The sequence below is a fragment of the Protopterus annectens genome, chromosome 16.part0 (assembly GCF_019279795.1).
Source record: "Protopterus annectens isolate FY-2018-M chromosome 16.part0, PAN1.0, whole genome shotgun sequence".
NCBI lineage: Eukaryota > Metazoa > Chordata > Ceratodontiformes > Protopteridae > Protopterus > Protopterus annectens.
Window position 1 is genome coordinate 842,668,205 of NC_056750.1, and position 26,959 is coordinate 842,695,163.

Below are 26,959 nucleotides of genomic sequence, written 5' to 3' on the forward strand. Positions count from 1 at the left end.
CAGTGTTTTATGAATCAAAGAATGAATTATTTCTGTTAAAAACGATGTGGTTTTGTTGCACGTGACCTGGTCAGACTAAGTGTATATGTGCATATTTCTGCAGAAAAGCAGGTTGTCATTCTGTAGCGAAAGTTCAATGCATGAAATATCGCTCCCCATTTATGCATTCTTGACAACTGAATGCAAACACTGCAGACCAGTGATAAAATTCCTGCAACAAATTGGTTTCCCTTGTCTCTTCCCATATGAATAAAAACAGGAACTTAGACTGAATAAACTGATGTAAGAGGTGGAGCTGAAGGTGGGATCACAGACTAGTGGTTATCTACACAGTAGGAACTCCTTTATAAATTTAATCCACGTGAAAGTAAAATTAACTTTGCTACAGTGGTTTCTAGCAATTTGGCAGTCCTTACTGTCTCTGAACACTGTTTTAAGGCTCAATCCTGGGACCTCTCTTGTTCGGTATATATTTCTCGGAGGTACAGGCTAACACGGAAAGACTGTGGCTGACCAAGTTCGCAGATGACTGCAAAAGTACAGTTTTGTACCTACCATAAATGTAGATGTTCGAGTGCTTATGCAGCTGCAGTCATTACAGATGGGTTATCCTGCCGTCATGCGGGTCCTCGGTCGGCCGAATTCCAAAGTCTAGGTCCGGCGTCGGTTGTCGTCACTTCTTCCCTGACGTCAGTGCGGCAGGGGTATAAAAGAGGCAGCCAACGCCATTTTCTTAAGTTTTTCTTGCCCCAGATGTCAGGTGCCCCCAGAAGGAAGGCAAAACATAATGTTATGCAAACATGCAATATAGATAAATCAAAAAACAGTAGTTGCAAGCAAATACACCATAAAAGAATACCCCAAATAGGTTGTATGATAAAGGTGGTTGTCATGAGGCCTGTCCTAAGAGGGGACGGAGGGGGGGGTAACCTGGACTGCAGTTGTATGAGCACTCGAACATCTACATTTATGGTAGGTACAAAACTGTACTATGTTCATCGTGCATACAGCTGCAGTCATTACAAATGTGTAGAATCCCAAAGCTAAGTAAGGGTGGTAGGCACTAAGTGGAACTAGGAGGAGTGAGGATGCCCTGCAGGACTGCTGTGGCAAAGCCCGCTCTAGATTTTGAGTATAGTGGAAGGTGGTAGTGCTTGGAGAAGGTGTGCACTGAACTCCAAGTAGCTGCTTCTAAAATGTCCTTGGTAGGGACCCCCCTGAGGAAAGCCAGAGAGGTAGCTGTGGGCCCTGGTGGAGTGGGATCTCATGTATGCAGGCACAGATTTTCCATTAAATGAATAACAAAAAACAATTCCAAAGACATGCATCTGGAGCATTTCTCCCCAGGCCTCCGCTGAAAACAGGCTCTGTGGAACCTAGTCGGACTTTCCCGGTCAACAAATGATAAATAAAAAAATAAAATAAAATAAATAAAAGCGTATGCAGTGGGCTATCCATTTTGAAATTGTCTGTTTGGAAATAGCCTTTCCTTGAGCACCTGTAGCATAGGACACAAAGAGTTGCTCAGATTTCCTGAATGGCTTTGTTCTGTCCAAGTAATAACGAAGTTGTCTGTGAATGTCCAAGGAATGTAGTAGTCTCTCCCCTTTGTTCTGTGGATTTGGATAAAAGGTAGGTAAGTGGATAGTCTGATTCAAAGCTACACTGGATACTACCTTTGGCATGAAGGTAGGGTTGGTTCGTAAGGAAACTCTGTCCTGATGGAAAATGATGAATGGTTGCACAGCCATGAGGGCCTGCAGTTCCGAAACCCTGCGTGCTGAGGTGATAGCCAGAAGGAAGGCTGTTTTCCATGACAAGTATTGTAGCTGTGCTGAAGAAGCCGGCTCAAAGGGAGGCAGGGTCAGCTTTTCCAATACGAAGTTGAGGTCCCAAGCTGGAACTGGTAGTTTCATTGGGGGTTTTATATTTTTTGCCCCTTTGAGGAACTGCCTTAATAGAGGATGTGAGAATAGAGGGGAGGGTCTGTGTTGTATTGTGCAGAAATGGCTGAAGCGTGGATCTTGATGGAGGAGAAGGAAAGGCCACTATTTAACATCTCAGCTAGGTACTGTAAAATTTGAGGTATATTTATTGGCCAAGGACTCTGGTCGTTTTCTTGATTCCAGGAACAAAATCGTTTCCATTTGTTAGAGTAGGCTTTTCTAGTAGAAGGTCTTCTGGCCTCCAAGATGACATCCTGCACCTCCTTGGAGAGGAGAGTCTGTTGGGAAATTAAGGTATTTTCCTTGCAGCTAGATATAGGGTTTTGAGCTGGCTGTGAAGGGTTTTGTAGTTGTGCTGGGACAACAAAAGAGGGACTAGAGGTAGGATCCATGGTGGGGAGTGTGTCAGGCTCTTTAGGAGCGGATACCAGTGTTGTCATGGCCAGTCTGGAGCAATGAGAATCATTTGTGGCCTCTCTGCTCTGGCTTTTAATAGAACTTTGGTCAGTAGAGAAAGAGGCGGGAAGGCATAAACTGTCAATGTTGTCCAATTGAGAGTGTGTCCACTTTCCAGGCCTGTGGATGAAAGGTCCTTGAACAAAATTTTTTCAACTGGTAATTTCTGTGGATAGCAAATAGATCTATGTCTGGCTGTCCCCATGCCTGAGTTATCTTTGAGAATTCTTGAGGATGCAACTTCCATTCATGTGGATCTGTCATATTTCTGCTTAGGTTGTCTGCCAGTGTGTTTTCCTTCCCTGGCAGGAATTGTGCCTGTAGTTGAATTTGCAATTTCAGTGCTGTGTTCCAAAGGGTCATGGCTTGCCTGCACAGAGGGTATGAATGAGTTCCCCCTTATTTGTTTATGTACCACATGACTGTGGTGTTGTCTGTCCTTATCAATAGCTGGCCTGGATGCAGTAGGTCTTTGAAGGTCATAAGAGCATTTTGCACGGCTAGCATCTCCTTTTGGTTGATGTGTAGGTGCTTCTCTTTTTGGGACCATTTTCCCTGAATGCACTGATCTGCCATGTGTGCTCCCCAGGCGTAGTCTGAGGCGTCCGTTGTGATGATTTGAGTTGCTTGAGGTACACAGAAAGGGAGACCTGTGTTTCTTTGGCATGCTTGAGCCCACCACAAAAATTCCTTTTGAAGGCATGGAATGAGTGGTATAATTGTTTCCAAGCTGTGGCTGTGTTGAGACCATAAGTTTTTTAAGTACCATTGTAGTTTCCTCATATGCAGCTTTGCACATGGGATTAGAAGGATGCAAGATGCCATGAATCCCACAGCCTGCAGGACTTTCCTTGCAGTTAGTCTGGTGAAAGTTGCCATTTTGCTGAAGTATTGAGACAGTTGCCCTTGTTTGTCTTGCGTGAGGTAGGCCATCTGGGTGGTTGTATTTAAGCTGGCACCCAGGAAAATTATCTGTTGAGAAGGTATTAGTTTTGATTTCTTTTTGTTCACTGTGTATCCCAGGAAGTTTAACAGTTTTATTACAAACGCCAGATGCTGCAATAGAATGTCCTTGCTGTCCGCTTGGATCAGGCAGTCGTCCAGATATGGGTAGATTTGTATTCCTTGTAGTCTGCAGAAGGCAATTACTGATGCCAGGCATTTCGTAAACACACTGGGCGCAGTAGATAAGCCAAAGGGCAATGCAGAGAATTGGTAATGGGTTGAACCTGCAAGAAATCTGAGGTATCTTCTGCAATCTTGTCTGATAGGGACATGCAGGTATGCTTCCTTGAGGTCCAATGTTACCAGCCAAGACTCCTTGCCCAGCATGGGAAGAAGCTGCTGTAATGTGAGCATCTTGAATTTTGGCACCTGTAGATATGTGTTTAGGATGGATAGGTCTAAGATAGGTCTCCAATCTTTGTCTTTCCTTGGTACCAGGAATAGTCTGGAGTAAAAACCTTGACCTTGTTCTTTTGCAGGTACCTCTTGAATCGCTTTCATATCCATGAGAGCGGAAGTTTGTCTTTGTGCCTCTGCCCTTTGATTTTGTGGAAGGTTTGGCATACCTCTCATTTTTGGAAGGGTGTGAAAGTGGAACCTGTAGCCTCTGTCTATAATGTCCAGAATCCATTTGTCTTTTGTAACAATATGCCAGTTTTTTGAAAATAATGCCAGTTTTCTGCCCAAAGGTGCTGCCATTAAAGCTTTGCTTGGCAGGCATAGGGGGAAGTCATTGTGTCTGTTTTCTAAATGACTGTGATCGATCTTCTCCACCTCTTGGGGTTGATGCTTGCCATTGTCTTGCTCTGTAAGATCCTTGAGGTTGTTCTCTACCCCTTGGGCGTCTGTATCTGCCCCTTTGAGGTCTGTCCGTGGCTGGAAAGGACCAATTTTTTGAAGGCCAGTTTCTGCTGGAGCGTGGAGGATGTACCTGCAGGAAATATTTCACTGTTTGCATAGATTTCGCTTTTTCCTCCATTTTCTTTAGTACCTCCTCAGCTTTAACACCAAACAATACATCTTTTTGAAGTGGTGCATCTAATAACTTTGCTTTGACATGATCTGGTAAGGTTTGCTCTTTGAGCCAAGCATGTCTACGTATAACAGATCCCGTGACAGCAGCTCTACATGAGGCCTCTAAAGCATCAAAACCACACTGCAAGGTATGCTTACCCACTTGCTCTGCACCATGCAACAAATCCTGCAACTCTTTTAAATCTGGTTGTTCTGTTTGTGTCATTTTGCTTTTTAACTGGGATAACAAAAACTGTTGGTACTTTAACATATGGAATTGACAGTTTAATGCCCTCATGGTTAAAGTGGCAGGTGTATACACCTTTTTCCCCCACCTTTCTAATGCTCTGGAATCTCTCTCTGAAGGTAAAGGGTTTTTAGCAGTAGAGGCCTTTATTCCCTTGGGACCCTGTGAAATAGTTTCTGGGTCAGCAGTATGGCTTTTATAAAGGAACTGGTGAGAATCAGGGACCCGGTAATACCGGTCTGGTTTAACAGGGACTGGAGGTAAAGAATCTGGATTAAGGCTGGCTTCTGCGTACACATCCTCCAAAATATCTAAAACAGGAGGGATAGCCAGGGGCCTATGCTGGTGGAGCAATAGAAATTCCCTGAGCCTTTTCTTGGAATCTGAGTAATCTTGGCCTTCCCAGTGAAAGTGTTCCCTCAATGTATGCAGGGTTTCCCCAAAAGAGTAGTCCTCAGGGGGGGAGACCGAGGGAATAGACTCCTCAACATCAGAGTCTTTGAAAGGGGAATAGGCATAATCCTGGTCCTCAGAATGTTCTGAGGTAATAGAAGCCTGGTCTGAGGAAGGTTAGTCTTCCTCCAATCTGGGTCTTTTGTCAGAGGGGGTTGGGAACCCCTGATGAGAGTTATCAAATCCTCAGCCATTTTAAGCATCTGCTTTTTAGGCATGGGGCCTTGAGAGGAGGCCTGAGGACCCTGTTTTTTAGTTTTCATGGCTGCTTTAAATTTAGTGAAGGATTTAATAGAGAAGGTGGAAGGTCTGAAGACGCCTTCAGAAATGGCAGGCCTGACTAAATTTTGAGTTTCTCCGCCAAGAGTGGCATTGGTATCTGCAGTAGGAGTGGAGACTGAGGAGCCTGCGACCTCGGGTACTGAAGTCACCGGTAAAATAGTTTCATCTGTATTCAGGGGCTGCGTAGGCGCCTCGCTGAGAACCGGTAGTCTGCCTAAGCATTGTCTCAGTACTCGGTGCGGACCTCTGATGTCGGTCCTTATCTTTGCGTCTTTTGCTTAAAACTGGTGTCGGTGTATGTCCGACAACATAATATAATTAAATTTTTTGCCAAAATAATGAAGGGCGAACTCCGCCCAGAGCTTAATAGTGCGCTTGTTGAACCTAGCACAAAAACGTCAGGCTGAGACGTCGTGATCTGGGCCTAAGCAAGGTATACAGAAAGAGTGGAAATCCTTATGCGGTATTTGCTTCCCACAAGAAATACAATTATAAACTTTGTCTGACATCGGTCTGAGGCAAGAAAAGTTTCCTCAAAGGGGTACTTAGCTTTAAAGAAGACTTCGGCTGAAATACTTTCATAAATCTCAGGAGCTGGCCGACCGGCACTTGCGATCTGCTTCGGGCACCACGCGGCAAGAAAGACTGAAGAAAATGGTGTCAGCTGTCTCTTTTATGCCCCTGCCGCACTGACTTCAGGGAAGAAGCGATGACAACCGACGCCGGACCTAGACTTTGGAATTCGGCCGACCGAGGACCCGCCTGACGGCAGGATAACCCATCTGTAATGACTGCAGCTGTATGCACGATGAACATCTGCTTTACACACCTCTTTCTGAATTGTTCATGCAGAGTTACACTTGTCCATATGTACTGCACACTTTGTTAGCCTGGTGCAGAGTAACCTATCACTACAGCAGGCCGGCTATGCTGTTGCCAGTAAATTGCACTCCATGCACAAGATTTATGCATTATATTCTTCATCTTTGAATCTTGCTGACACTTTGCAAAAGCTATCTAACTTTACATGCAGCAACTCTGTTCACATAAAAAGAAAGAAGCTGCTCGAGAACTGCGGATAAATTTAGTAACTAAACAGTCAAATGTTTATTTAATAAATATATCCTTGGTTTCAGAGTGCCTGCTCTCTTTTTGGATTGTTTTGTAATTGCCTATTGCTCAGGATTTATGATTGTTGATCTCTTCATTTGTTTATCACTGTTCGCATGCTGTCCTAAACAGGATATTTCTGTTTTCCATTTCATTTGTAAGGATGTTTCTAAAAGTCTGAACTCCTAATATTGTATAGCACATCTTGCTATACTTTACAAGTAGGATTGAAGAGTTTTAAAATATTTGGTTTTGCAATTAAAACTGTATAATTTTGGTACATCTTCAAAGTTGGTAAAGTGCAAACATAAACGGTGGTATAATATTTTATAGCTTCAATTCCAGTTGTTCTTCACTGTTTCCTTTTAAAAAATGCCATAAGTCTGTTTGAGACTACATTTGCTACATTTTTCCTATAAGGATAGTATCAGAATCAAATGAAAAATAAAATAAAAATTAGCTGTAATGATATAAACCTTAACTATTTAAGCTTTTTCATCTTTCTGTTAAAAGAATATGCTTAATTATTTTTCTCAGTACTGAAAAAAGGGGTCTATAATTATATTCTTGAAAGCCAACAATGTCAAATCTGACATTGTCGACACGGGAATATCGAACGCTCAGAATCTCGAGCGTGTAAACGGAAATCTCCGTAAGGGGAGATTTCCATTTACTGCAGTGTAGTGCGGTCTCTGAGTTGGTATATTCAAGTAGCAGGGGGTGCAGGGGGGCTTGCCCCCCCTGCTTAAACCCGTTGGGTACTTTTTTTCTTTTTTTGTCTTTTTATAAGGTCGATGTTTGAAGACATCGGCCATATGTTGTTCGATGTTTTCTAACGTCTATCTTATAATATAGATCCGAACGAAGTACTCAGCAAAAACAGTCTATTGAGAATACGGTTCCAATTTTTCTATGTAGGTCTGCATTTTGGTTTTACATTCCTTGATACTGTGAAAATCAGAATCTCACTTGTATATGATTAACTAAATACTATGAGTTACAAGACTGACAGGGATGGGTGGGATACCTATACACACATACAAACACACATACACACACACACACACATATATATATATATATATATATATATATATATGTGTGTGTGTGTGTATAAGTATATATATATATATATATATATATATATATATATATATATATATATATATATATATAGGTTTACTATCAGTTTTGCGATTGCACCTTGTGCGAGTTATTGCATTCCCAAACAAAACCCGTTGTAATTCATTCTGTGGAGTACAGTGTTACAGCCTATGCTCAGATGATACGAGACTGAGCAGACTGGGTCCTGGTGATGGGAACCCACCTGGAGTGGGGAGAAGAATAGAAGTGCTGTGCTTGCCTTCTTCCCTGAGGGTTGAAGAGAAGCTGCCAGAGAGAACCGGCGCAGGGTGTCGCATTCTAGAGGGAAGCCATTTTAGGGCTTACATCACTTGCAGAAGAGAGTTACAGACTACTACAATGTATACTGCATACCCAACCCCAGAAGTGTCCCTAGACTAGTGCTGGTTAACAGCTAAAGCAAAGATTACAAGAAAATCCCTGTCCTGATGATGGCACACTCAGGATAAGTTCAGATCATTCCTAGGGGAACAAATGGCTTACAGGGTCTTTGTCTGTTAAGGCGTTAATAGATCTGTACAGGATTTAGGAAAAGATGTGATGCTGAGGAGGGGCCTGCAGCAAAAAAGAGACAAAAGAGAATGTTTAATAATGGAATACACTAACACCTTGGTAACCAGTGGGACAATTCACTGGTGAAATGATAAGATTCCCAAGCGAACAAACTGCTAGCCCTAAGGGAAAAACAAGAAAAAGTTTTCTCATAAATTCTGAAAAACAGTAAACAATTTAAATATTTATTGACTTGGATACTGCATACAGTAACAAACATTGCATTGACAATGCCTTGATGAACTACTGTGCCTTCCTTTTCCAGATTACATAAACCTTTTGAGAATCACTTTCATTATTAAACCTACTCATATATCCAAAGGAAAAATATCAACCTGATTAAAGCTTTAGGTATCTGCAATAATTTAAAAGGGAAGCTGAGCCAATTCCCATAACAGTACTCCTTCCCTCAGTCATATCCCCTCTTTGATGTTATCCAGTCATTAAAGTGCCTGCCTGCTAATTCACAGCATCATACCTAGGCAGAGATTGCCTACATTCATCAACTTTGCTGTTAGGATCATCCTGACTTCTTTAATCTGCCTTAATTTTACCTCCTTCACACTATGGACAGAGAAGTTTACATTACTTGTTTCATATTATGTGTAGAATTATGCGCAGTTCATTTGTAGCAGCATTTTTTAAACAATGTCACAGAACTCCGAAGCCATCCAATCAGCCTTTACCTTACCTGCTCACAGCTGTATGAACTCACAATGAGTGGAATCTACAGACAACATTCTAGAAGGATTCAGGCACTGGAAGAGTTAGTATACAACACCTTCTGAAGGTACAAGCAAGAGTTTTAATACGGGAAGTCAAGTCGAATTAATAATTATTATTGGTGTTTTTCAATCTCTGTTTACACTGAAGTATAGTAACGTGAGTTCAGGTTTCACTTTTTTGAGACTGAAGTGATCCTTATCCTGAAAAATATTTCAGAATTTTTCATAGACCTATGGGGTTTTGGCTGCAGAAAGTAGGTATTTAGAGAATACAATATGCCAGGCTGTATTGTAACCCCAGCTTCAAACGCTAAAACATCTCCCGCTTATGAAATGAAACACCATGAACGAGTGCTGGGAAGATATGGTTATACATTGCTAGTGGAACCTATGGCAGAGTCCATGAAGCATTTGCTGAGCGATGGCGATGTAATGTGGCCGTGAAAATAATTTCCAAGAAGAACTCCCCAGAGGTGTATGTGAGAAAATTTCTGCCTAGGGAACTCCAGGTATCTCTCTCTCTCTCTATCACTATATGCATATGTGTGGGAGGTAGAGTGTTTGCGTGTTTAGATATATACCTAAACACACAAACACTCTACCACCTACACATATGCATATATCTCCATATATATACAAATCTATGTCATTTAATTGCAAATTTGATTTAATTCTAAATGGTTGAACTCACTTGATTGAAAACTAATTTGACAGAAAACTTTCCACAGCAAATATACCATAAAATGTATTTCTGAAGGGCAATCCCCTTGCCCCCCGCCACACCCTTAGTGATATATACTAAATCCATGATAACACAACTGAGGAAAAAAGAAAAAACACCACACACATTGAATCAGTGCTGCAGCCTACTCATCTGGGATACAACTTAAAGATGACATTGCAATCCACACACTCTGCTAGACTCACTTCCCTGATAATTCTACAGTAAGAAATGACACCAGTGCTTTTCTGTCAGATGAGATTTCACTCAAATGAGCTTCACCACTGACTGAACCAAACGACAGTATATATATATATATATGGGATTCGGACACATGCTCAACTAGCATATGTCCGAATCACAAAACATCGAACACAGATACACGAAAGCACTTAACATCGACAAGTGCTTCCGTCTATGTGTGCCTGTTTCGTAGATCGGACTACAGTGCTGGTAAGGGAAAATTCCCTTTTCCCCATTGTAGTGCGATCTCGGCGTGAGAATGATAAAGTAGGGGGTGTGGGGGGTGCAGGGGGCTAGGCACCCCTGCAGAAACGTAGATTTTTCTCTTTTTGATGTTAAGAGCTGTTGTGTATGTGTGTTCGATGTTTTGTGATTCGGACATATGCTAGTTGAGCATGTGTCCTAGACACACACACACACACACACACATATATATATATATATATATCTCCTTGTGGCAAGCAACCAACAAAAAAATAAAACACCATTGTTTTTTGCAGGGGGCAAGCACCCTGTGCACCCTCACCCCCCTGCTAATTATATATAGTAACACTGAGATTGCACAATCCCCAGGGAAAGGGAATATTTCCTCACTTTAGGACTGTCGATCTTGCACAGCTGTCGACTTTTTGTGGTCAACTTTCTTGGCATTGACATTGTGGTGTGTCAGTCTATTGAGGTGTTATTACAGAGATACATATTTATGCACACACACACACACACACACACACACACACACACACACATCTGTATGCATGTATCTATAAATAAATTGCATGTCTGTGTGTATAAAATATACAGTAATGAAAGACAGTGTTTCTTGATTGTAGAAATAGTATATAAACTTGTCACAAATAAAACATTTTCCATGACACAAAGATATTCCTAAAGATTGCAGTGGACACAGTCTAAACAAAAGAAGTTGAGACAAGACATACCTTCTCACATTTTTAAGTGTCCATTTCTTCACTTTATCTTCTCATGGATAAAAGCAGCAGCAGGCTTTACCTAACTTCCATGTGTGTCTTACACAAAGGGATGTATACTTTTCCATATTACTGTCGCACTGTACATCTGTGCAGTACACTTGTTATCTTCAGGACAGAATTTTCAATCATACTGATATGGAACATATGCTGTGTTATGTGCCAAATACTGTAGAGCATCTGATCTCATGTCAGATGTGTGTTTGTGTGGACATGTGCGAGCTGCAGGGAGTGCTTCATGCATGCCTGGGTGAGCTGTCCAGTTGTAACATGCCTTGATAGTGTTAGTATGTAATGTGATGTACACTGATCAGTGCCATGGGTTTGATATCTGGGACTGCTAGTAATGCACAATGGCACTCAGGCACTTTACTGATGATATGTATATACAGGGCAAGTATTATGTGCACTATCTGAATGCTTAACGCCCTTGTCAGGTATAAGTAGTCTCATAAGATTCACAGCTTCTGTCTTTAACTTCTCGTACTATTTCAGGTGCAGATATTTAACAATACCTGCCCTATTTATGAAGTGGGAAACAGCTGTGGGCCCCACAAGTTATTTCTGTGATCAACATATAGGTTTCCAATCGAACTTCAGTCTGAGAACCACCCGACGAGGGACTTGCATACTGTACTATCACAAACTCCATCTACTTAGTGTGCTTGTGTACACAGCTATATATCTAGGGTCTATATTATAAAGACGAAAGTTTACTTACCCGAATACCTAAATGTCGACACATATTCCGCAAACCGCATATACACGAACTCCCTAAACCACGAAATTCAAAAAGTTGAACTGTCATACTTGTCCCACTCCACCGCCCACTACAGACTACCTACACAAACAAACTAAATAAACCACATACATACACTAACCAAAACCTACTTCTAACCCTAAACTAAACCCTACTTCTCATAATAGACCTTAAAACAAGACTAGAATAGAAATAAACAAAGTAATCCAATTCCGATAAAACTGTTTATTCCAATGGAAATCAAACTAAGCGCTTTCACCCAACTATTCCATGGGTTTCATCAGAGTTAAACATACACCATTCTCACTCTCATTATATACTTAACAGCATTCGTCTGTATCCAATCACATAACTGCTTCAATTATTTTTTTTTTTTTTTTTTTTTTTACTTCTAACCCTACACTAAATCTTACATATACCACCATGTATGCACTTAACCCGCACCCTAACCCTAAGGTCCGTAACAGTTGCACACTTACCTTAAAAAGCTAAACCCAAACAAACTAAATAATCCGCACACATACACTTAACAAAACCGTACTTCTAACCCTACACTAAATCTAACATACATTACCATCTATGTACATACCTTAACCCGCACCTTAACCCTAAGGTCCATAACTATCACACACTTACCTTACGGAGCTATACTGCAGAAGGGCCAACCATGACGATTCAACGTTTCCACTTTCGCGCTTCTGGACGATCGATGTGTTCCTGGTTCGATGAAGACGGGTTGACTTTTGGGCGTCCGGGTAAGTAAACATTCGTCTTTATGATATAGACCCATATATCTACATACACACACACGTATGTGGCAGGGCCAGCCACTCGATTGTGTAAAATATTGCTCTAGATGATTCGGCCATGCTAATAATTTTGCCAGAATGGGCATGGGTAGTTACCAGTGATAAGTGGGTTGACGACCTGGCCTACTGTGACCTACGCCAGGGACCCATGTTAACAGTGGAATGAGTGTATGTGCCGTACTGCCCAGTGTGTGTCAGCCATAAAGCCAGTCAGCCCTGGGTCAATAAGCTACTGGCCGGCCAGTGTCTAGTTGCCCAGCCTGGGTTACCTGAGACTGCTCTGTTGAGCAAAAGCTGGACCTAAAACCAATCAACCTGCCAAACATGAACTGAGAATTGCTGCACTTAATGTAAGTTCACTGACAGGATGCAGCTTGGAATTGGATGACATGATGATACAGAGGAGGCTGGACATCCTATATATCCAGGAGACAGGATGGAAGGACAGAGCAGCAAAGCCACTTGGCTTGGGATCTAGAGTATACTACTCAGAAGGGGGGCAGGCTAGAAATGATGTGGGTATTCTGGTGAAAGAGAGGCTTCAGAAGGCAGTGAAGGATATCATTAGAATTAATGACAGACTCATGGCAATCAGACTCCAGTGTAATGATAGGGCAGTATTCATAATCTCAGCCTATGCCCCACAGTAGGGTTGTGATAGTGAGGAAAAGAGTGCATTCAGACAGCAGTTGCAGGACCTAGTAAATAAAACAGGACAACATGAATTGGTGTTAATGATGGGTGACTTGAATGCACATATTGGGACAGACAGAACAGGATATGAGGACTGGCTCGGTCCACAGGGGTGGGGCAACAGGAATAAAGGAGAGGCTATTCTAGACTTCTGTCTGGCAAATGGCTTGATAGTAGCCAATACGTGGTTCAGAAAGAGAGACATTCACAAGATCACATACAAGAGTGGCCAACATGCAAGGGACATTACAGTGTTGTGGAATATTTTAAGATAGTTTCAGATCATCTTAAGATATAAAATGAATGAAGCTAAAACAAAGGCAATAGCAGTAAATGATGTACCCATACACGAACTGGTCCAACAATATCCATATTTTTAGGGATATGATGAAATGAAGTATTTAGGACTATGGATTAGAAATGACACTGTTGTGGGTGGTAGCTAAGGATATGTGGGAAGAGACTAAACAGAAGATAATACAAAAATTGAGAAACTGGAAGTTTTGTTATACGGATATGGATACTAAGTGTCGCTCGCCAGGTCAGGATAAAACAGGCATGCATTGTGGGTTCTTGTTTAAGCAGCTTTATTGTATGCAAACATCATAAATGAGGTTAAGTAACTAGCTTCTAGACAAACTAGCTATCATGCACATAGATGTTAAACACTGGCTGCACCTTCAAAATGGCACTGCACACACAGATCTTGGAAATGCTTCTTAAAGGTACAGCACACCTGTTATTCTACATACTCCCTCTTTGAGAAAATGAGTTAGGCATTGTCACTGATATTAATGAATATGCAATTTACACAGAAATGATTTTCATCATGCAGTTATAAAAAGCTAGATACATACATACATACAAATATGTCCAAGCTGCTGTGTATTTCACGGTTTACTATCAAACTGTCGAATGGAAAAATAATTTCCGTTCGACACACCGAATACAAAAAACAAACGTCAAAATGTAGAACAAGTCACAATGTCAGATCAGCTGAACAAATTCAGCAGATTCGACATTGTTACCGAACAGATAACATGATGTCTGTCCTATAACTAACATCACGTTTTTGCAGGGGAGGGAGCAGTCCCCCTGCACCCCCCTGCTAACTATATATTCCAACTCCAAAATCGCACTACAGTGAGGAAAGGGATGAATTTCTCAAATTGCACTGTAACGCAATCTCTGTACAATTCTTCGAATTTATGGACTGTGCATTCGCTAATATTAACTTTCGAACACTGAGATGTTCAGCCAGATGGAAATTCGAACATCTGTGATGTTCTTCATCTCACATTGCTGCAGTCCTTACTTATGGGTAGTCCGCTGTCCTCGGTCGGCCCGAATACCAAAGTATTAGGCTGACGTTGGTCATGGGTGCTGAGATCTGACGTCAGAGCGTCAGGGTATAAAAGCGCATGACCGACGTCATATCCTCAGTCTTTTTTGCCGCATGGTCCGATGCAGAAGCAGCGTTGCAAGTGCCGTTCGGCGTTCTGAAATTTTTCGTATTCGGAGTTTCAGACCGATACCAAGTTGGGCTAAGTACCCCGTTGGGGAATATTTTTGTTTTTTCTTGCCTCAGTTAGTTACCGGATGTCAGAAAAAGTGAATAATTGTATTTCTTGTGGGAAACAGATACCGCATAGGGATTACCACTCGCTTTGTATTCCTTGTTTGGGACCGGAGCACGACGTAGTCGGGTGTCGGTTTTGTGCAAGGTTTAATAAGCGCACTATAAAACGAAGGTTAGATTGCGCTAGGTTAGTCTTTGGCAAGCGGTGTAATTATAACATGCCGTCGGATCCTCCGACGCCCGCTTCCACGAAGAAACGCAAAGACAAATCTTCGAAGTCTAGGCAGGATGATTCGTCCGTTTCGGACGCCGGTCCTTTAGAAACTACAGTGGAACAGGTGGATCCGGCTGAAGTTTCTGTTGAGACCCAGGGGGTACTTTGTTTTTACAAGATGTGGCCTCACAGGAGTCAGGTCAGGCTGAAGGGGCCTCTCAGGTTTCTGTTCTCCCTTCTGTGCCTAAGGTGGTTAGGCCTTCTGCTACTATGTCTAAGGCTCCTTCTAAGGGCAGGTCTGTTTTGCCTTCCTCTGGTGTCAGTTCTGGTTCCTCAGGGTCTGTGCCTAAAAAGCACATGCTTAAAATGGCAGAAGATTTGATAACTTTAATTAGAGGTTCCATGCCTCCTCCTGATAAGAGGCCCAGGGTAGAGCCAGAGTTGGAAAGTTTGGAGCAGGCCTCAGATGATTCAGAGTCTTCTGCGGAAGACATTCAGGATTTTCCCCCTTATTCTGATTCTGATGCACTTCTGCTTCTCCTCCTGAGGATTTTTCATTTTCAGAAACACTACATTCCATGAGGGAGCATTTTAAGTGGGAAGGACAGGATTTCTCTGATTCACGGAAGAGGCTTAGGGAATTCTTGTTTTTACCACAGCATAGACCCCTAGCTATACCTCCTGTTTTGGATGTTGTTCAAGATGTTTTCTCGGAGGCTTCCCTTAATCCAGATTCTGTGCCTCCTGCGCCAGTTAAACCGGACAGATATTACAGGGTGCCTGAGGCTCATAAATATCTGTATAAGAGTCCTAGGGCGGACCCAGAGACTATTAGTCAAGGGCCTAAGGGTGTTAGAGCTTCTGTTGTAAAGAATCCGGTTCCTCTAGATAAGGAAGCTAGAGCTTTGGATAGATGGGGTAAGAAGGTGTACACCTCTTCTACTTTAGCAATGAGGGCTTTAAATTGCCAGTTTCACATGTTGAAGTATCAGAATTTCCTCCTTTCTCAGCTGAAATCTAAAGTGGATGCTTTAGCAGAGGGCATAGAGTGTAAAGAATTGCAGGATTTGGTTCATGTCTCTGAACAGGTGGGTAAGCATTCTTTGCAGTGTGGCTTTGATGCTTTACAGGCTTCTTCCAGGGTGGCTGCCACTGGTTCAGTTATTCGAAGGCACGCCTGGCTTAAGGATCAGAATTTGTCAGAGCATGTTAAGACTAGAATTCTGGATGCCCCTTTACAGTCTGAAGTTTTGTTTGGTCCTCCTGTGGAGTCAGTATTAAAGAAAATGGAAGACAAGGCTAAATCTATGCAGACTGTTAAAGATTTTTTGCAGGTGCAACCTCCAAAGTTTAGCAGAAATTGGCCTACTAAGGGATGGACGTACCCTTCTACTGATTCTCAGTCCAGGAGCAGATCTAGACGTGGTAGAGGCAGAGCTCAGAGCTCCTTCAGACCTAGAACGTGGAGTTCGCCTGCACAGTCTGCAGGTGAGGGCAGGGGCCAGTCCTTTCGTAAGCAGGCCCAATGACCGGCATTTTCAGCTGCCAGATTCCTCTTGCCTGGCAGCCCCTTTAGGAGGAAAGTTAGCACTTGTCAAGCAAAACTGGCTTTTAGTCACCCAGGACAAATGGGTATTGGACATTATAAACCGAGGCCACAAGTTTTATTTCCATACTTTGCCTCCTTTCAAAGACATGCCAGACGTTCCTCCTCGGCAAAGGATAGAGGCCCACAAACAAATTTCTTTACTTCTTCAAATAGGAGCTATACAGCCAGTTCCTCTGTCAGAAGTGGGCCTAGGCTTTTATTCTCGCCTGTTTCTAGTTCCAAAGAAAGGGAACACATGGTGACCAATTTTGGATCTATCTATCCTCAACACTTACCTGGACATTCCAAAGTTCAAGATGCTGACGTTACAACAGCTTTTACCCCTGTTGGGAAAAGATCATTGGATGGTAACTCTGGATCTCAAAGAAGCTTATCTTCATGTTCCTATCAGGCCCAGTTGCAGGAGATACCTGCGTTTTCGGGCTGGAGATTTACATTATCAGTTCTCTGCATTGCCCTTTGGCTTATCTACTGCGCCCAGAGTGTTCACAAAGGTCCTGGCTCCAGTGATAGCCTTTTTCAGATTAAGAGGAATACAGATTTATCCTTATTTGGACGATTGCCTGATTATTGCACAGGACAAGGACAAACTTCTTCATCATCTACAGTATGTGATGGCAGTGTTAAGATGCCTAGGGTATTCTGTGAACGAAACAAAGTCCAGTCTAGTACCCTCTCAGGACATGTGCTTTCTGGGTGTGAGACTGAATACAGCTGCCCAGATGGCCTTTTTGACCCCGGACAAACAAAGAAGCCTTTCTCTTTATTTCCATCAAATGTCTCTACAGTCCAGGCTGACTGCAAGGACAGTCCTTCAAGCCTTGGGGTTCATGGCATCTTGTATTGTGGTGCTTCCCAATGCCAAACTGCATATGAGGAAGCTTCAATGGTATCTCAAAAACGTGTGGACACAACACTGCCAGGATCTAGACACTGTCATTCAGATAATACCTTGCATTCAGAAGGAATTTCTGTGGTGGGCTCAGGAATGTCACCTAAACAAGGGACTCTCTGTGACCCGACCAGAGGCAAGTCAGATTCTAACGACAGATGCCTCGGACAAGGCTTGGGGAGCACACCTCAATGGAAAATGGGTGCAAGACACGTGGCCTGTCAAACTTCAACATTTACATATCAACTTGAAGGAGATGTTAGCAGTCCAATTTGCATTAATGGCTTTCAAGGATTTACTTCTCCCAGGGCAGGTGTTGATTCAAACAGACAACACTACTGTCATGTGGTACATCAACAAGCAAGGGGGAACCCATTCACACCCTCTTTGCAGACAAGTGATGATTTTGTGGGAGACGGCTCTCAGTTTACACCTCAATCTTCAGGCAAGGTTTCTACCAGGAGCACAGAACTCCTTAGCAGATGTGTTGAGCAGACAAATAGTGGATCCTCACGAGTGGAAATTGGATCCTCAAGTATTTCAAAAGTTGACAGTGTTATGGGGGACTCCAGACATGGATCTGTTCGCTTCTCCACTAAATTACCAGTTGCCAAAGTTTTGCACAAAAATGTTTCATCACACAGCTTGGAGGGTGGATGCTCTGTCATTCAGTTGGAGCAATCTTCATGTTTATGCCTTTCCACCTCTGCCTCTCCTCCCCAAGGTACTCTTGAAGGCCAGACAAGACAAGCCATCCATGATTCTGATAGCGCCGGATTGGCCTCGACAGCACTGGTGTACCCACTACTGAGGAGTTTAGTACGGGAGCCTCCATGGCCTCTACCTTTGATTCCGCATCTTTTGTCTCAGGAGGGCAATCATTTCCTCAATGTCAGGATTCAGTCTCTGCATCTAACAGCCTGGCATATTCTGTTTTAGACCCTGGAGGGTCTCAGCTTCCACAACAAGTTTTGAATGTTATTTTGGAGGCCAGAAGGCCTAGTACAAGGAAAGTTTATGCTGATAAATGGAGGAGATTTTTTATTTGGAGCAAAGCGAATGACTTTGATATTTCAAGGCCTAATTTAAGTGCTTCTCTTCAATATCTTACTGAGTTATTGGACAAAGGTTTGTCTTTCTCCTCTATAAAGATTCATGCTGCTGCCATTTCTGCTCACTATGACTGTGACCCTCCTTTATTCTCTCACCCTTTGTTTAAGCAATTTCTTAGAGGGGCAAAGAACATAAGACCCCCACGTAGAGCTCCTACTCCGGCTTGGGATCTCAATTTTGTGTTGGAAAAGCTTACTCTACAACCTTTTGAGCCTGCAGCTACGGCTGAGTTAAAGTATTTGTCATGGAAAACTGCTTTTTTGTTGGCCATTACCTCTGCAAGAAGGGTTTCTGAGTTATAGGCCCTTATGGCAGTGGAGCCTTTCCTGATTTTTCATAAGGATAGGGTATCTTTGCGTACTAATCCTTCCTTTATGCCTAAAGTGGTTTCTAGTGTGGCCTTAAACCAAACTATTCATTTGCCTACTTTTTATGCAAACCCCCAAAATAAAGGGGAGAAGATTTTGCATACTTTGGATATTCACAGGCAGTTGCGTTATTATTTGAGCAGAACCAAGGAGTTCAGACAGTCTCAGCAGTTGTTTGTTTCTTTTGCTTTGGGTTCTCAGGGTAAACCTGTTTCTAAACAAACTATTTCTAAATGGATTGGGTTTTGTATTTCTTTCTGTTATTCCCATCATGGCAAGGAGATTCCGGCTGGAATCAGACCTCATTCCACTAGAGCTACTGCCACTTCTACTGCCTTTCTAAGGGGGGTAACTACAAAGGATATTTTGGAAGCAGCTACTTGGAGTTCAGTACATACTTTTTCTAAACATTACCACCTTCCTCTTTATTCTAAGTCTAGGGCTGGATTTGCCACTGCAATATTACAGGGCATTTTAGCAGCCCCTAATGCTTTATGATGTTTCCATCCTACCTCTCCCGTTGCTTTGGGATTCTACCCATAAGTAAGGGCTGCAGCAATGTGAGATGAAGAACATAGTACAGTTTTGTACCTACCATAAATGTAGATGTTCGAAGATCCACATTGCTGCAGTCCAATTTACCCTCCCTCCTTCCCCTCTGTAGTTTGGCATGGTTATATGGTTTGGGTGGTGGTGGTTGTTGGGTATGCTTTTGGGAGGTATGCTGTTTTTGGCTGTGGCCTTTCTTTTTGGGGCCTTCTGACATCTGGGGCAAGAAAAGACTGAGGATATGACGTCGGTCATGCGCTTTTATACCCTGACGCTCTGACGTCAGATCTCAGCGCCCATGACCGACGTCAGCCTAATACTTTGGTATTCGGGCCGACCGAGGACAGCGGACTACCCATAAGTAAGGACTGCAGCAATGTGGATCTTCGAACATCTACATTTATGGTAGGTACAAAACTGTACTTTTTGACTTTTCCATCTGCTGACATCTCAACTTGAGATTCTGACATTAAACTGCATTTCACACTAGGTTTTGAAATGTGACCATATCGTTTGACATAAAATTTGGGATCTGGTTTAGCAACTGGGATTGTCTCTGCTTGACTGTTCAGTCTTAGGAACACTGGAATCATCCGGCGGAACCATATCAGGAATCAAGACACATTCTGGAACAGGAATATCATCTGGATTGCTCTGATAGTTAGAGTCTTTATTACAGGTATGATGCTACGATAGCGGTTCTGCTACAGGAAGATGTCTGCAATTTCTCTTGTACTCCACACCCTCTGACTTAACAAAATAGGATCTCGGCTCTGCACAAATACTCGTTACTTGGCCAATCCGGTTGAAACCTTTTGCTGTTTATATCCTCACTGTCTCTCCTTTTTCCAATGGAAGAAGAAATCTGCTCGACTTGTCATAGCTGGACTTTCGAAAAGAATGCTTTCTAGATAACTGGGCTTTGATTGCTTGGTTGTTCTTAGCTTTAGGCCTCAATAAAGTAGAACTGATAGGCAATGTTGTTTTGATTTGCCTAGATAGAAGTCTCTGAGCAGGTGAGCCAAGTATATTGTCACAGGGTATGTTTCTGAGATTGAGTAAATTAAAAAGAAAATAAGTATTATCACGCTCTGACTTCTCAGGTTATTGCTTTGCACTCCGTACTGCACGTTCAGCAAGTCTGTTTGATTGCAGGTACAAGCTGTATGAAATCCCATTCTCTAGCAAATTTCTGACAAAAAAATGACTGGTGAATTGTGTACCATTGTCAGAGATTAATTTCTGTGGACTGCCATGAACTGAGAAATGGTGTTTCAACTTAGTAGTGACTATAGTAGAAGCGAGATTAGGTAGTTGATCGATCTTGAACCAATTTGAATAACAGTCTGCCAGTACTAAGTAATGTTGATTGTTCCACTCGAATATGACAGTAGCTACAATTGAACAAGGTAGATCAGGAATTTGACTGAGCTGAAGTGCTCTCTTTGCAAATGCGCTTTAGTACTATTACACACTGCACAGGAATAAAGTACTCTATCAATGTCTTTCACAAGAGGAGTCCAAATAATAGTCCTCTTATCCTTTTCTAAGTAGATTTGGAACCCAGGTGACCACAGTGTAAAATCTGGATATATTCTCATTGTAAGGAAGCAGAACAACAGTTTTAGGACCTTTGAAAATACAATCTTTCATCAACAATTCATCTCTGTAAGGAAAGTAAGATTGCACTTCTGGTGGCACACTGGATTGCTTTGATGGCCATCCAACACGGATATAGTGATTGAGTTTCTACAAAACTGGATCAGTCATTGTATAATCTCTCAGCTTTTCAAGTCTTGTGGTAGAAAAATTACACACTTCCATGACATCAAGGTCAAAATTCTCTGCATCAAGCTGTTCCGTAGTATTTCTGGGTGATCTACATAAGGTATCAGCCAGATAAAGAAGTTTGCCTTTCGTATAGACTATTTTGAAGTTGTACTTTTACAATTTAAGCATCATTCTGTGTAATCTTACTGGAGCTGATTGCGCTGGCTTCTTTAAAATAGTAACCAAAGGTTGATGATCAGTTTCAATCTGGATTTCTCGACCATAGATATAATCAAAAAACTTGGAACATGCAAACACTATTGCCAAAAGTTCCTTCTCGATCTGACCATATCGCATTTCAGTTTGGGTAAGAGTTCTAGATGTGTAGGCTACTGGCCTGCCTTCTTGAAGAATAACTGCACCAAAACCAAATTTTGAAGCATTGCAGGAAAGAGTTACTGGTTTGTTAACATCATAGTATCTTAATGTTGGGTAGGTAGCAGTTTTCTGCTTAAGTGCTTCAAATGCACTCTGATGCTGGTCAAGCCATGACCAAGTAACATTTTTACATGTGAGCTCTTTCAAAGGCACTGTCATCTCACTGAAGTCTGGTATAAACTTGCCTAAGTAATTGACCAGATCAAGAAAACGCTCTAGAGCTTGCACATTATCTGGTGCTGGCATTTCAAGAATGGCTGCTTGTTTGTACAGGTCAGTTCTCAAGCCAATACCTGTAAACAAATGACATAGATATGTAACTGCTGGTAGTCTGAATTTGCACATCAGAGGATTGAGCTTTAAGTTCACATCATGAGCTCTGTCTAGAACTCTCTTAAGGTTTCTGTCATGCTTTGGCTCACCATTGCCTCTGACCAATATATCATCTACTATTATGGCACAAGAACCCCCCCCCCCCCCCAAAAAAAAAATTGTTCCATTGCAGGCTGAAATACTTAACTTGCAGAATTTATTCTAAATGGCATCCTAAGGGAATCTATATTTTCTAAATGGGGTTTCTGAATGTAGTCAGTAATGAAGATTTGGGATCAAGCATCACTTGCCAAAATGAACTATTTGCATCCAAGACACAAAAAATAGTGGCATTCGGTATCAGGGCTGCAACCTCTTCAACTGTACGCATGGGATGATGTAGTCTCTTCAATGTTTTGTTCAAATCTCTTGGGTCAGTACATATTCTGATTTCATCTGAGCATTTTTTATGAGCTGCTACCATGGATGACACCCATTTGATAGGTTCTGTAACTGGACAAATTACACCTTGTTGCACCATTTTGTCCATCTGAGCTTTGACCTTATGCTGCATAGCTATCGGAACTCTTCTTGCTGGTCTGACCACTAAACTGATTTCTGGGTCTAATTTCATGGAATACACAACTGGAAGTTTGCCCAAATTGTCATCGAAAACATCAGCATACTTTGAAAAATAGTGTTAGTGAAGCTGGAACTAGGACATGTGCTTATCTGATGAACATCTTTGTAAAAAAAAGCAGATTCATTTTCAAACTGTCTCTGAGACCCAGTAATGACTGCACAAGTCTTGGAACCACACCGAACAATAGGCCATAATAGTTCTTGACCACATAATATGAAAACACTACTGAGTCTTTGGTTTGAATTTCTTCACCTTTATAAGCAACAAGTTTCACACAACTAATCACATTTAGTTGTTCACCAGCTCTGACCCTTGCAAAAGTATCTGCAGACATGACATTACACTTTGAACCAATGTCTACTTTAAGCTTGGTGGATTTACCATTGATCCGGACAGTACAAAACACTTAATTTCTTGCCAATAAATCTACTGCATCAATCTTTTCACCAATTACTGACACACCATCTACATAAAAAGCAGACTGTTGTGGGTCTGTTTGATTAACTTGCTTTTTGGAGTGACCCTTCTTTGTAATTGTGTGAGGCTTACTCGATTTACAAAATCTTTGAAAATGGTTCCATTTCTTACCCTTGTGACATTGCTAGCCAAGTGCTATGCACTTTTTTCTTCTGGATTCATGGTTGGCATCACAGTTGCGACAGTTTACAATAAAACTTGATTTGGGTTTTGCTGATTCACTCTTATGCTGTACTGAGCAACGTTTGTTTTGCACTAGGAACTAGGTTTGGTGATGAGTATGCCCCTTTAACTGAACTGGTCTTGGAATGTGCTAGAAGACTATGGGTTTTACCTAGAAGGCCTGCTGGGGCTACTGCTGCCATGTGCTTAGGCCTACTTGTGCCTGCACATGTTGCATGCTGTCTATATTGGCTCTGAAGCCTACTGAAACCATGCTGTTATCACTAGCAAGCATATTTGTGTGCCTTTCTGTAACTTCATGAATCTGACAAATCTCAATGATATTACTCAGCATTACATCACTGTCACAAAGCAAAATTTTTCTCATAGCAGCCTTATTAATACCACACATGAGTCTGTCCTTTATTAACTCATCCTTTAAATCACCAAACCTACAGGTTTTAGCTTTGTTTCTCAAGTCGGTAATATAAGCTGCAAAAGTCTCCCCTTGCTTTTGATCTCTCGTGTAAAACAAATGCCTCGTTAGTATAAAATTAGTTTGGGGGTTACACATCTCTCTGAATCTGCGCTTCACACACTCAGGATCATTCCTTGATTCAGCCTGCACAACAACACGACAAGTTTCTCCTTCACTTTCATACACTGCTGGGATAGACAAATGAATACTCCCTTTCAGTGGCGTCTGACCCTGCTAGGTTCAGCAAAATGAATGCCCTGGTACGTGCATCTTTATCAAAATAAGCTGGTTGTATAAATATATTATATTCTTGCTCAAATATTCTCCAATTCTCTGCAATGTTCTGATCAAACGCAAGTGGTTGTGACTTGCAAAATCCGTCTGTCATATTAACATATCTCAGTGAAGACTCTTGCAAATATGCATGAACACACACACTTGTACATACATGTATACATGTGCTTGAAATTTTTGCCAGTACTTGTAACAACACAACGAGCCTTTGTATAACTGAATTTCACAAAATACGTTTCCTGGGCACTGTAACACTTTGAAATCTCTTTACTGTAAAAACCCACTTGCCTTGAAATTACTTTGCTATATGAGCCATTTAATCTTGTAATGTGTTTAATGCTAAAGCCATTTATCATCATATTATGTACAAGCCTTTATTTTGTAATTGCTTTAATGCCAAAGCAATTTATCATCATTTTGCTGCCAAAGTCATTTAGCATCATTTTAAGAAACATTTCGAACAACTGCACAATGCAAATAAACTGGGCAATAGAAACTGAGGGCAAGACACATTTCAAAGTAACTATACTTTGCGAATACACTATCTCAAAGTAATGGCACTCTACAAATAAACTGTTTCAAAGTAATTGCACTTTGCGAATGTATAGGGCAGAAGAAACTCAGAGTGAGAAACACCTCAAAATAACCACTTTGTGAATAAACAGTACACAGCACACTGTAATTTCCCCAAAATGGCTCAACTTTGTACAGTGCAAGAGACTCTCTGTAATGGCGTCACTCTGCAAACAGATGCACCCAGGTACAAGAAACTTTTGAAATGGCTGAACTTGACTGCACTTCACAAAATAGTTGCACTTTGCACACAACACTCTTTGCAATAAATGCACAGTAATAAGCATGCCTGTAAACACTTTTATATACTTTGAAATACTTCGAGCAACTCTAGTTACGCTATTCAAGGCTTCAATCAATGCATAGTAAACTTTTGTCTCAAAATACATGCAGTTGCCTTTGCTTTACTTATATTTAATGTGCCCTTTTCTGCCCTTTCTGTTATAATCATTTTGCTCATTGAATCTCTTAATGTGCCCTTTATGGCCTTTTGTTATATTCGTTTTGCTCATTTAATCTCTGCTCATGCCCACTATACTTTCTTGTGCTCATTTTAACTCTAAATATGCCTGTTTCACTTTAAACATGCTCGTTTTACAATTCTGAGGTAATTCTGAACCCTTTATGTACTTTTCTAATGCTGCAAAATATAGAGACACGAATCAATATGCCAAAACAAATCTCCAAAAAATTCAGTCTTGAGGCAAAACCGCAACCACTGTAAATTTATTAAAATATAAACGCCAGTAATGACCTGTAAAAAAAACGTTTTAATCGGAGAAAAACCCAGATAACACGAATGTTAGTTCAAAAACTGTTTAAATACTAGTCACAAGGTACACTAATTAGGCTGGATTAATTAAGAATCAATATTTAAAGCACCAAGTTCTGTTGTGCATAAATGTGTTGTTTGCACTTTTATCTACAGTCCAGTTCTGAACAATAAACATTCTTGTATAAAAGATACTTTATAAAAATAATATTTGACATAATAATTTGAACACAAATAATTTATATAGCCCTTACTAGTACACTATTTTAAAAAAATGTCATCATACGTAAAAATCTATAAACATATATAATATATATAACTTCACAGTTTTGCTGCTCTTAACCTGAGCAGTGGTGCAATGGATATGTTGTCATTTAATCCTGGTGTCCTATTGGCTTCCAGTATTAATTGCCAATAGGCCTCCTGATACTCCAATTTTGTTTCCCAAAGGCCACCCCTGGCTTACCTAGGCAAAGTTTCCAAAACAAAGAACAAAAACTTAGCTCGATTACACACCAAGGTGTGCTTAAATAGAGCATTTTTAGAATTTTGTTTTTGAATTTCATACGTGTGCTCATATATTCTACGTCTTAGGCGTCTCTCAGTTTTTCAACGTAGAACCCATCACACATCTGGCACATAGCAATGTATACTAGCCCCTGCGAATTACAATTGGAATAGGAGGAGGCTATTATCCATGTATTTCTAGCTGAAATTAATACTTTATCAGTATGGGAAATGCTATAACATTATGAACAGGCCCCACACTTGAATGTGCCCCTGCGTTGATTGTAAAATGCATAAATACACCCTCCTTGTTCTAATAGACTTTTAATATTACTATCCTTTCGAAAAACAGTTTTCACTGGTTTGCCTTTAAGATTGGGAAAGTCAGTAAAATCACTAAAATGTTCCCATTCTTTTTCCACTATATTTTTGATGATGCCAGCAGTAACACTGTAATTTGTAACGAAGGCTCTGTGGAACCCTACTGATGTATTTTGGACGTTACTAGAATCTGTGGAAAGATGTAAATTTCCTTTACCTAAAATGGGTTTATATTAATTATTGCTGCCATCCTTCACCTTATTACTTATGTTGGTAATTCTTCTGGATACCCTCTCTCCTGAAACATGGTAGTTAGTATTTGGCACTCCAGAATATAATCATTCTCATCAGAAGTCATTCGGGATGCCCAAACAAATTGCCCCATAACTATCCCTTTCTTTTGATATAAAGGATGGGAACTGGTGTACTGAATGTAGGTGTTAGAGAAGGTAGGTTTCCTATGGATAGTAGATTTGTAGCCTGTTTTATCTACGTTTAAGGACACATCCAAGTAATTAACTTGTTGTGTTGTAACCTGGTATGTCAAAGTCAAAAAACTAGTACTTTGATTTAAGTAATTGATAAAGTCATGTAATTGCCCTTGGGTAACCGTCCAAAAAAATGCAGATATAGTCCAAAAATCTAGTGTATAGGTTCCAATATTTACAAAATTCACTATTGAAAACATATTTTTCTCCCATACAGAAAGGACAATATCTGCATATGTGGGGGCGCAGTTGGCC

At 41.2% G+C, this 26,959-nt stretch overlaps 1 protein-coding gene across 1 annotated transcript in view; it reads left to right on the forward strand.

The window, feature by feature from the left end:
* LOC122790669 (serine/threonine-protein kinase Sgk1-like) overlaps positions 1–26,959 on the forward strand; it is a 135,514-nt gene that overhangs the window by 29,684 nt on the left and 78,871 nt on the right. The window contains exon 2 of the mRNA XM_044058191.1: positions 9,316–9,442. Coding sequence (XP_043914126.1) covers positions 9,316–9,442 — 127 coding nt within the window. The remainder of the gene's footprint in view (positions 1–9,315; positions 9,443–26,959) is intronic.